Source organism: Venturia canescens, chromosome 10 (genome assembly GCF_019457755.1).
Source record: "Venturia canescens isolate UGA chromosome 10, ASM1945775v1, whole genome shotgun sequence".
Taxonomy (NCBI): Eukaryota; Metazoa; Arthropoda; class Insecta; order Hymenoptera; family Ichneumonidae; genus Venturia; species Venturia canescens.
The window spans coordinates 16,673,310-16,684,575 of NC_057430.1; the positions used below are offsets into that span (position 1 = coordinate 16,673,310).

General features: G+C 39.7%; 2 protein-coding genes across 3 annotated transcripts; one reads left to right on the top strand and one right to left on the bottom strand.

The window, feature by feature from the left end:
- Positions 1 to 449: 449 nt before the first annotated feature.
- On the top strand, positions 450 to 5,002 carry Swt1 (Swt1 RNA endoribonuclease). Its single transcript, XM_043430350.1, has 8 exons — positions 450 to 607; positions 723 to 974; positions 1,515 to 3,299; positions 3,375 to 3,567; positions 3,655 to 3,773; positions 3,873 to 4,030; positions 4,114 to 4,254; positions 4,342 to 5,002. The coding sequence occupies exons 2-8, from the start codon at positions 843 to 845 to the stop codon at positions 4,571 to 4,573; spliced, it is 2,760 nt and encodes a 919-aa protein (XP_043286285.1). The 5' UTR covers positions 450 to 607; positions 723 to 842; the 3' UTR covers positions 4,574 to 5,002.
- On the bottom strand, positions 4,937 to 11,096 carry LOC122417091 (phytanoyl-CoA dioxygenase domain-containing protein 1 homolog). Of its 2 annotated transcripts, none has more exons than XM_043430351.1 (4): positions 10,926 to 11,096; positions 6,571 to 6,714; positions 6,147 to 6,411; positions 4,937 to 5,884 (listed from the first exon to the last, which is right to left on the bottom strand). In XM_043430351.1, the coding sequence occupies exons 1-4, from the start codon at positions 10,944 to 10,946 to the stop codon at positions 5,466 to 5,468; spliced, it is 849 nt and encodes a 282-aa protein (XP_043286286.1). In that variant the 5' UTR covers positions 10,947 to 11,096; the 3' UTR covers positions 4,937 to 5,465. The 2 variants fall into 2 exon arrangements, with proteins under 2 accessions (XP_043286286.1, XP_043286287.1); XM_043430352.1 differs by lacking the exon at positions 10,926 to 11,096 and adding an exon at positions 8,339 to 8,454.
- Positions 11,097 to 11,266: the final 170 nt, after the last annotated feature.

An 11,266-nucleotide genomic window follows, 5' to 3' on the forward strand; every position in this document is an offset into this window, starting at 1 on the left:
GTAGAAAATGTATGTGGTAAAAATGTTTTCTGATAGAAACATGTGGTAGACATTTCGGTAAATTTTATTTTATTTATTATTATTATTTTTTTTAAATCATTTATTTATTTTATTTTATTCAAATTGGATACAACAGCAGGTTGCTAATAAACGAACATCTACATATGTACGCAATAATGAAAATGAAGATAAAGAGGAAACAGTGTTTCAGGAAAGGGAAAAAGAATACGAACGAAAGAAGGCATTTCTGAAATTATCTTCATTTACTTATAATTACATCGGTTTCGCACTGGAAATATAAACACGAAACCAGTCTTGTACTCGATTATCAACAAAGTTGAGAACTTCTGTCGTCGAAGAAAACCACCTTAGCGTCATCTGTGCTCAACATTTGAATCAGACTCTGACGCAATTCTGACGTTAGGCTAGGTTCTGATCGTAGCGCCGTCAAATGCGGAGGTTCCCCAAACTACTTTTCCAAAACAATTTTCAATGGTAAAAAAAGCAAAGCAAAAACGTTCGTTGTACAAGAGTTTTTTATTGTGGCCAGACACGGTTCAGTGTTTACGTGGTGTTTACGTTAGGTCACCTTTCCATACTAACTGGGGTAATGTTGTGATATTATTCCGTGTTTCCAATCCTGTAGTTCTCCTTCACATTCTATTTATTACCTCTTCTACGTACTTATAGAAAAAAAAATTATTTTTTCTATCTCGCTTCAGTGCTCATGAAAAAGGTTCATCGCTATTTTCATCGTGTAGTCAACGGATTTTAGTCTGTTGTTATAAACACGAGGCTTTAACATCCATGTGAAATTGGACGAAAAATCATCGTGAACGAAAATGAAATCAACGGAACTTCCAGAAGGTTGGATTGTCCAAACTTCCAAGTCTCTTCCTAATCGTGTGTATTACTTCAATACAAAAACTAACAAGGCTTCGTGGGAAATTCCGATCGTAGAAACACAAAATGCCGTAAGTTTCCACCAATATGTCGATTTTTCATTTTTTCAAATTCAGGTTAGACACTTCAGTGTTCCGGATTTTTTCAATACCGAATCTCTTGATAATCTGCGATTTTTGAGAGAATTTCAAAAAATTATATTTTTATTCGGAATCAACCGAATCTATTGACTTCGGAACTATCGATAATGCTCAATTTCGTTTTCGGTTACTTTGGCAGTTTACCATTTTTATTTTCAATGCAGGATTGACAGAAACTAGACCATTTCAATGCTTCCTTCAAAATATTGTTTTGACATTCAATTTTCAATATTTTTTAACCATTTTCAATACACTACATATTGGTGTTTGAAATCCTTGCAAAATTCATACTGTCAGAGTCTAATCCAAAATTGAATCGATAAATAACCGCTTATGATTATTCAGAGATATTTGAAATTTACGGAACTAACTTAGATAAAAAGTGCGAGGATGTGGATCTAAATAAAACAAATTTGATCCATCATATCCGTCTTTTCTTTTTAAGTGACATTTGAAATTTTTTTCTGTTAGGGATCATCAGGGCCTGAGACAAAGGGAAAGAAGAGGAAGCCAGAAAATCCAGATGCCAGGCTCAGAGCATATACGCCAGAGCTGGAAGTTCCTGAGGAAACCACACAAGGAGAGCGTAAAACATTAAAAGCAAAGAGATTGCTGAAAACGGCTGAATGCAAAAAAGACGTTGCAAGTAATAGCGACCCGGTGAAAACAAACGACACTCCGCAAATGCAAATGTTGAGAGCAAAGATATTAGAGAGAGAGGCAAAGGGAAATGCGCCCAGAAGGTCGAAGATTATTCAATCTACCGAGCCTGTTGAAAAAGAGGCGGCGACTGTTCCACAGGAAAAAGCTGCAACGAGTTCTACCACAGCCCTGGAGGCTCAAAGCATGACTCCGCAAATGAGAGTAATTCTGGAAAAAATTAAGGAAAAACAAATAAAGAGTGTGTCGTCAAAACCATCCTCCAGAAAATCTATGGCACCTTTGTCAAAACGGATACCCCCGAGACGTCCGAGGACAAGATCAACCGGTGCAGCAGAGACAGTTCCAGTTACAAAAGCAGAACTTGCGCTCCAGAGCCGGAGAAGCACAAGATCTTTGGCTACGGAGGCAGTGACGCACGAACCTCCTCAAAGGACACGCGCTGCGACTACTGATGGTCAAGAAACAAATGAAGCTAACAAAGACAGGGCTCCAGTTATACCGAAAATACCACGTTTGGGTCGAACTGCGAAGAAAAATTTGGCTCAGGAGCGTCTGGAAAAACTGCAAAAAAATTTAACCGCCGAACAAAGTGACCAACTGGATGGTGGCTCAGCTACGAATTCACAGAATTCTGCTGAGTCCTCTACAAATTCATCTCTTCCAGATATTGACACAGGCGCCAGAGCTAAATTACTGCGTGAACGTATCAAAAAAAAAATCGCGTACGATAAAAAAATTGATTCCACTCTTCGCAGTGCCTCCAGAATTGAAGACATTGATGAAGAACCAGTGGATGTTGTTCCTGTGGATCCATTTTACGAAGAAATGGACTGGCAGCCCATAGAGGATGAGAAAATAATGAAAGAAATTGAAGTCGTCAGAACGCATATCGGCACTATCAACGACTCGGCGAACTCCATGGAAATTCCGGTCAATTCTCTGGATCTTCCTGACGGCCCTTCCCGAGAGGAGCGCAAACCGTCTCTGTACATTGTCATCGACACAAACGTTTTTCTCTCGAATCTTGCGGCCGTGGAAGAGGCTCGTGATGCAATTTTTAGAAATTACGGACGTCCTCTGATCGTTATACCTTGGACGGTGATTCGAGAACTCGACTTTATAAAGGACGACAAATCGATGTCTCGTCCCGACTGTCTCCGAGCCAAAGCTCGTCAAGCTGTTCGGTTTCTTCATCAACATTTCTCCGCGAAACATCCACGAATTTTGGGTCAAACTCCTTTGGATGTTTCCAACAACAAGGAAAGATTCATGCATGACTGTCCTGACGACGAAATCCTGCAGACTTGCTTGCAGATTCGCTCCACCGCAAATAACGTTGTGCTCTTGTCTTACGACAAAAACCTTTGCAACAAAGCCATGATTCATGATATCGTCACTCTCGGACGCCAAGATCCTCTCGAAAAAGTGGACTTTCTTCATGCCAGTGATTTAAACAATGACTCTTTTCTTACTCTCCATCTACGAGGCGATCAACAAAACCCTGAACTCGTTCCCATATACGTTAAGGAGTTGAGAAAAGCCGAAGAACTCATGGAAGCCGCTAAAGATATTGTTTCCTCGTTTATGACAGTCGTAAGAATAAAATATCAAAATACATTCATCAATAGCTGAGTTCAGAAAATACTTTAAAATCCATTTCGATTTCAGATCGTTGCTAAAGAAATGCAAAACTTGTACAACGACACGTGGGAAAAATACGTTTTTATCAAACCCCCATGGTCCGTATACGGAGTTCTCAGATGTGCTATAAAACACTGGATCGCTGCAGTGAGTGATTCTTTTACCAAAAAAGCAGAAAATTTGTTGAAAGAACTTTTGGAAGCCTTCAACAATATTCCAGGTTCGGTACAATTTCGACATTTACTATCATTTCTCATCCCGTTGAAAAATTATAACGAACAGTCACAGTATTTTTTTCGATTCACAGATTCTGGAAGAAAGCTCTCGGACATTAGTCACATTTTGGAGATAATCAACGACGTTTTGCAGTGCATAAAATACGAAAAATATCCAAACCTCGTGTCGCAATCAACACAGGCAATTTCTGTACGTCATTAACAGGATTCCGAAAAGTTGATCCTAATTTCGTGACGTTATTCGATCGAGTACAAACGTTAAGTATTAAAATAATATTTTTACCTGCAGGAGTTGAGAACTGATTGCGCTGAAACGAGTAAAAAACTTTACGAAGAGAAAATGAATGATGATTGGAGAGCGAAGAACGCCGAAAGAGAGGAAGAAGCTCATGCAAAAATAGCCTTCGAACAGTTCGAAGCAGTTTATGAATTTGCGCGTGATATGTGGTAAGAAATAAAAGAAGTTTTCATTTTTAAATGAAAAAATATTCGATTTTCGTGCTTATTAATTCATACCTGTTATTTTACAGTGGCTTGGCATCGAGCTCGATCGGAATGCCGTGTTCCTTTCCATTCAAAAAGTTGGATCCTGAACCAACAGCCGAGGAAATCAAAGAGATGCAGCCCGAAGTGGTCGCGAATCTCAATCGTTTGTTGCAAGTTCTCGGCACGTGAGTAAAAACTTCCAACGCAATTTCTTCCTCCCACCAATGTTTCCAAAGTTTTTTTATATTTTCTGACGAGATATCGATTTCCAGAGCATTGGAAGAAATCCATGGATTGCACGTTGATCATCGAGCTGTCGAGGCGCTTTATCACGCGCTTGTCAACTTCATGCCCGAACGAAAGGGCCATTTACCACAAAAACTCGAACTTTTTGACATCTTTTGTTGCGTAAAAAGAAAAGAACAAGTTCTTCGTTTAGGTTTAACCCAATTGCAAGACTTGAGTAGCCATTTTTGTCGTATGGCTAGTTATCGATGTACGTAACATTGACAATTGCAACGTCGGGGTAACGGAGACTAAGACCTGAAAATTTCGAACGGAAATATTGAAGAAAAAACATTAACCTTTGATCTAATGTTGAAACAGCGGTTTAGATGCCTTTAAAGGTAAAAAAACGCACCGAAAATCTATAATATTTGAATTATTGATAAAAATATTTTTTGAATAAATTTTTGATACTATATTAATATATTTAACGGTTGAACACGATCAACGATCGAACCTTGGGTACTGCTCTCAACTCTGTTGACAAGCTGTATGATATATTTATTGTTATTTAATTATAACATTAAAATTCACGTGATAGAGGAAAAATACTGGGCGAGGTCTGATAAAAAGGAGTCTAAGAACAGTAGTAACGATTAAGTTTATTCTGTACAGCCCCTTAAAATAAAGAGAAACACACAGCCGTCATTTCGGAGTTTTCTTTTAAGTTTTAGTCCTCATGATTGAAAACAGAAGGCTTTGTTGCTTCAAAAAATAAAAAATCGTATAATTTTCACCTTTTTTCCGAACTTCCAACCATTTGAAATATTTCTGATAACTTTTAAAAATTGATGGATTTTCAACGAACAAAAGTATGACGATAGGGGGATAAAATTCGTCGATCTTTGCTGTTCCATCAAATGCAATTTTTGTTCGAAAAGGAAAATTATCCATCATTAAAATACTAGAAAATTGAAAAATTCGTTTTTCATTGGCAAACGACACTTGTGTCATCATGCGAGATACCATGTACTCGATGCTTTCCAATAAAAAATTGTTGTTTGTGTCGAACGACGAGATTGTCATGAAAAAGGCGGTAAACGGGTACGAAAAAATGTTTTTTTTTTCTAGAAGTAACGATTGTTGCTGATTTTCACAGATGTTCGATCCTTCAATGCCTATATAATAACGGAAATCCCCCGGAAGGAGGTTGGAGCCAATTATCTTTCGAGTAAGCGACTTGTTTCGTTTCGATAACGTGAAAAGTGTAGGCGTGTCTCGATTTGTCGCTCTTGTTTGCTCGAGAGAAATGAACGACTTGACCGTCGATGAGAATGCACGCGCCTCTCCTCACAGGAACAGCTCGAAAATTACTCGCTGGATAACACGGGGCCGGACTGTCGTAGATCAAAAGTTCCGGAGAATTAGGATCCTTGTTCTTAATAAATCTTCGATGAACACCGCTTTTGTGAGATCCTGGAGCAATCCACAAACAACCATTTTCCAAAGTGGCGTCATCCAACGCTATCCAAAAACCTACGAGCTTTAGCGGATCCGTGTACAAATAAGCAGCGTCTTGATGCGCTTTCACTGGAAAAAGAAAACAAAGAATTCATCGATTTTTCGGCAAATATTTCAAGGTGAATTTGTCTCTCTTTTTTTTTTCAATTTCTTCTCAATTTCGAGATATCGAATACGAATTTAAGAACCTCAAACGATCTCAGAGTGATGGAAAACGAATTTTGAAGATTAATTTCTCCATTTTGAAGATTTTCATTCATCTTTGGGTCCGAAGCATTTTTAAAGCTTTTTAAAACTCTTCATTCGGCTTTGAGATTTGAGTAGAATTTACCTTCGGAGCCCAATCCAGGGTTTTTGTAAATGTACATAGATTGGCAGATTGCTGGTTCTTGAAAGTTCAACTGAAAAGCAGCTTCTTTGATTCTCTCGTCGAAAGTGATTCGTCGAAATGTTGGATGCAACCAATGGAGTGCATGGCCCACTTTATTCAAAGCTACTCTCGGGTGAACTTTCAATTTTCCATCGTCCTCGAGGGCCTCGGATTCGAAAAAGTAGCTCACTTTGTTCCCACTGTCGATAAAGTATTGATCCTTGTTCTGTAATTCATGAACGATATTTTATTCAGAATCTCTTCGTTCAAAGGAAAACAAAAGAAAAACTCGAGTTGGGCTGAAAATATTTGAAAGTCTATTTGTTCATTTTTTGTACTTTTTCTATAGTTTTAGTTGGTTAGAATGACAGTAACGATTTCTTACTTGTTGAAGATCTATGCTATTGAAGATTTTTCTCTGTTGTTCCGGTGGTAAATTTGTGGTGAATTCCTCGCCGCACGTTTTGAGCTCGTCGACTTCTTCGGGTCTGAGAAAATCTTCCAGCACGACATAGCCATCTTTCTGCATCTGTTTTAAAAGCCAAACGTTTTTTCATTATTCGTCAAAATCGAACGAATGTATTTGAACGAGATGAGAATAAAGGAAAATCGAGAATGAGAGAGGCACGGAGTGGGGCAACGACATTTTGGACGTGCGAGCCTCCCGGTCGGTGACATTACGAAAAGAGGAGAAGAAAAACGTGCCAAATTCATTGCTCGAGTGTTACACGCTCCAAACATCTCTCTGGCAGTCGTTCAAACATTTCTGCAGACACATACACACTCGAATTACAATTCTTAATGGCCAACTGATCGATGGCACTTTTTCAGTATTGGGCACAAATTATTTATGGACAATTCGTCTTTGTTGATAAAAAAAAGTCATAAAATATTCCCAGCGCCGTCAGAAGGGGAAGAATATTTTCAACATCTCATTAACGTTTGTTTTGGTAATAAAAAAAAAAATGTTGCATAACGATTGCATGGAAACACATCGAAAAAGAATTTTTTTATCTTTTCTTACTAAAATCTCCGCTCACTATACCTCGGCGGTAATCAGCAGTGATAAAAACGTCTCAAACTGATTTAAACCTTCGCTTCGAGCAATTAAAATTGTTCTTCAGCGTTTATTTGCATTGTGCTTTATAAATAGGTCTTACGACGGAAATAAAGTCGATCTAGGAATAGCGAATGAGGCTATTGCAAGGGAGTGGACGAACGAAGGGCAGTGATAGAAGAGAAGATGAGAGGAAATGATATAAATATACACGTTCGTTGGATAGGCGTGACCTTCACGAACCGGAAGTATCACCGTTTCGTGAATCGTCCTATTTCGTACTCGGATTGCACAGCACACTTTGAGTTACCGAGCTCCGAGCGTCTTTTCTGCTTTTTCTTTTTTATTTTTTTTTCCCCTGTAATACGGACTTTGTTTTTGCTCGAATAATCTCTGGGTGTTTGTAACATTTGAGGTTATATCGCTGCGCGGGCGAGCGGATGATTAGTTTCTGAAAAACAAGATGCAAGAGCGAGGTCCGAAAAACTTGTCCGATCAGAATTTTTCCATTTGATACAATGATCATGAGAAACGCGCTTTTCCCAACAAAGATAACAAAAGTTTGTTGGTAGAAAAGCACCGTGTCGACTTTCGTTGCCGGAAGTTCCAATATTCGCCGCTAAAAAATTAGCGACGTTCGGTTATTTTAGGTTAGACGATTCAAACGAAATTCAGGACTCGCGACTGTCATAAATTTGGAAATAAATAAATAAAAACTGTGACGATCAATATCGACAACAAACTGGCTGAAAAGTGACGTAAAAATAATTGTTATTCGAATGAATATTAATTCGATAAACCAGAAAAGAAATTGACACTCATTTATATTTGATGAACAATAAAACACATCTGAAAATAAATAATATGATTCACAAGTCTGAGAAAAAGTGCGAATACGAAGAAGAATAATCGTTCCAATTATCGAGCCCCTTATTGATGGATAGAATATAAAACGAAGCAGAGAAAAACGAAGCGCATGAGCCATCGCGACGATATAATTAATCACGTGGGTCCCGGACCCATTACATCGTCAATTTTGATAGGCGAATAAAAAAAAAAAACAAAGAAGGAATCAAAGAAAAGAAATCTGTCGTACACACGTGGGATATTTTTAGACCGGGCGAGTACAACGTTGAACGTTCCACAGCACAGTGGATTTTATCTCTTCCCTTTTGCTTCGGCGAGCGAGCAGCCGCACGGTCCAAGCAGTTGTAAACAGGCCAAAGGTTACAGCAGAACGACGATCTGTCTATATCTGTGCGAGTTTGTTTGCGCTTATTTTGTGTGTATTGCTCGCGCGAGCTTATACCTGGGCCTTCGAACTGATGCAGGCCAGGGGACTTCGAACCTCCGGCTCTCTTGTGACCGATCTATCGCCTCCTCTACATCTGTCTCTTTCTCTTTCTCTTTTCAAGAAAGAAAAGCAAAGTGTGAGGCAAGCTACGCTCGCGTCGAAGACACTCTTTTCTTGTTTATGTTTATAGGACAACGTCGCGCGTATTTACACAAATGCGCCTGCTTTTTCTCCTTCGCGTTTTCCCTGTCATTTTTTTACCTACCGAGGCACTCATTTTGAGGGAAACAAAACTAAAAAAAAAAAAAAGTTTTCTAATAACATGGCTCTGCTGTTCTCACTTTGGAAAATTTTCTTCGAAAGATTTTCCGCCAATTCGCAAAGTTGATGAGGTTAGGAATTCTTTCGAACGTGTCTTCACGCACCATTTTTTTCATCACAATTCCAAATATCTACAAATTTCTAAAAAAAAATCTTGGATTCATCGAAAAGTCATGGAATTCTTACGAAATCTACTCTCAAGTGGCTACTTGATCAATGAGGTTAACCAGTATTCACTGCCATAGAGTGACTCGGCGAAAAGCTGTCAAACGAGCAATTTGAAAATTTGCAAAAAGAACGAGAGTTTCGGAAAATGCGCAAAAATGATGAACATTCACGGGGGAATAAAACATTGAAACGATGACTCGATGCTCGCGAGTGGCTCGGAAACGAGAAAGGGAACACGAAACGAATGAGAAAGAAAGAAGAGAAAATACGATAATTTCTCTGATTTGCGAGGGCGTCCGCGGCTCTCGTGCGTGAGCGTGAAAGTGAATCGTCGCTCGGTTAAAATAGAAACTGACGCTGCGGCGCGAAGAGATGTCGTGACGCTGCTGCGTAACAACGCACGTACGGTGAATGAGTATACGAAGATAGGACAAGCGTTTCCTCATTCCGTGCGAAACTCTCGTACAGCAAGGTTGAATCTCCCGTTAATTCTGCACGCCACACATGCCTGCATGCTCGTATAAACGTATTGAGAAATTTTTATACACATAAAAGCGCAATTTCTCTATATACGCGAGAGCCTACCACCCGTGCTCATATGTATGAAACTCGTAATTCTTTTATTCGCGCTTCGGTGGCATATCGGGACTCCTCCGGCTTCGAAGCCGGAAGTCAGTCCACGATGCGGATATCGCTGCCCAGAAAGCTCGGAACAAGCATACCATTATGCGAGTTTCCGGAAATCCTCAATTCTGCACGAGCCATAAATTATAACAACGACGATAGTCATGAAAACAAAGTCACGAAATTTCGTTAAATTTAGCCAAAACAACAAAATTCTTCGAATAATGTGAGAGCCAAAAAATATATAGAACAAAGTGATTTGAGGTTATTTTTTTCTCTTTTTCATGAGGTAGCGTTAATTGGAAAATGATTATTTTTAGAAAATTTAGATAAAAGAATCGTTCAGAATGATCTGAGAATGAGAGGAATCGTTGAGCTCTATTTGACGACTATTTTTAATTGTATACTCGCGTGTATAAATATGCATTACGCGGAGAGTGATGACTCGTTTTCTGCCCACATTACTCTATTTCTCTATAAATAGCAACGAGACGCAGTTCTGGTGAGAAAAACAGTTTTTTTACTAAGGAATGAGCGAGGGGGTGAGGAGCGTGATGAATTCGACGACATTTTTCTTTTTTTTCTTTATCTTTGTCATAATAAAGTGCACAATTTCGGGTATGCCTCGTCACCTTAACCGAAATCTAAATACGAGCGAGTTGCCACGCTCTCGCGTGGCTGATGCAGGGGTCACGAAGTCGACGATCATTCACCATACTTATAGAAAAACATAACGAATGATACACACACAGCGAGGCACGAAAGAGAGAAAGAAGGAGAAAGCTTCTCGGACAAGTAAACATACGAGCACCACGAGGAATTTCCATGTTTAAAGAGAGCATTCCCTGACCAAGAGATAACAGATATACGACTGAATCCCGGCGCCTCTATCGTCAAGAAAAAGAAAGAAAGGAATCATGAAAAACAAGTGGTGGGACGCTTGAAAATGGGCTTGAACATACGAGGCTCGTTATGGAAACGAGCACGAGGCGCCACCGTCGAAACAAAATGAGGAATATTGACCTCCGAGTATCTCTTGGTGGGGGAAGGGCCTACCGGACGATAATTCGATTATGTCAACGTGCGTATCGCGAAATAAGGAGGCGGGGAATGAGAGACTGACGATGCGATAGTGAAAGTGTGCTCAGTGCTTTTTTATTCGGGAATATTTGCAGAGTCTCATAACAACACGAGGTCAATGACGAATGAGAAGATTCTGTACGAAAGTGTTTTATACGGAGAGAGTTGAACTCGAATTTTTTTAGTGTATACTCACTTGGGCCTGTATGTCCTTCATCGTTGAATCGAGTGGACCTCGGGGATGTGCTCTCGTGATCGGATCCGAACTGTGACTGTGCCTGTCTGTTGTCTACAGCTGCAAGCGAGAAGCTATACAGAGAGGAAGCCTCACTTGGCTCTCTCAGCTGTGCGGATCTCCTCAGAGTTATCGGCCCCCGAGTCCCTCGTTTTCTCGAGGTCTCTCGCAGCTCTCGTCTTTCGATATACGAAGGCACACGAGCAAACGTCCGCGCAAAATCTCCTCAAACTTTCGACTCTTTCTCGCCACCTTTTTATTCCCTTTTTTCGTCTCTTCTTGCAAAACTTCACTCTTTACTC

Bases quoted from the DNA above. Each gene is read 5' to 3' on its own strand.
- Swt1 (XM_043430350.1), top strand. From the start codon at position 843: ATGAAATCAACGGAACTTCCAGAAGGTTGGATTGTCCAAACTTCCAAG. The intron at 975-1,514 runs GTAAGTTTCCAC...TTTTTCTGTTAG, and splicing joins TCGTAGAAACACAAAATGCC to GGATCATCAGGGCCTGAGAC. The intron at 3,300-3,374 runs GTAAGAATAAAA...TTTCGATTTCAG, and splicing joins TTTCCTCGTTTATGACAGTC to ATCGTTGCTAAAGAAATGCA.
- LOC122417091 (XM_043430351.1), bottom strand. From the start codon at position 10,946: ATGAAGGACATACAGGCCCAA. The intron at 6,715-10,925 runs GTGAGTATACAC...CTTTTAAAACAG, and splicing joins TGAAGGACATACAGGCCCAA to ATGCAGAAAGATGGCTATGT. The intron at 5,885-6,146 runs GTAAATTCTACT...TTCTTTTTCCAG, and splicing joins CCCTGGATTGGGCTCCGAAG to TGAAAGCGCATCAAGACGCT.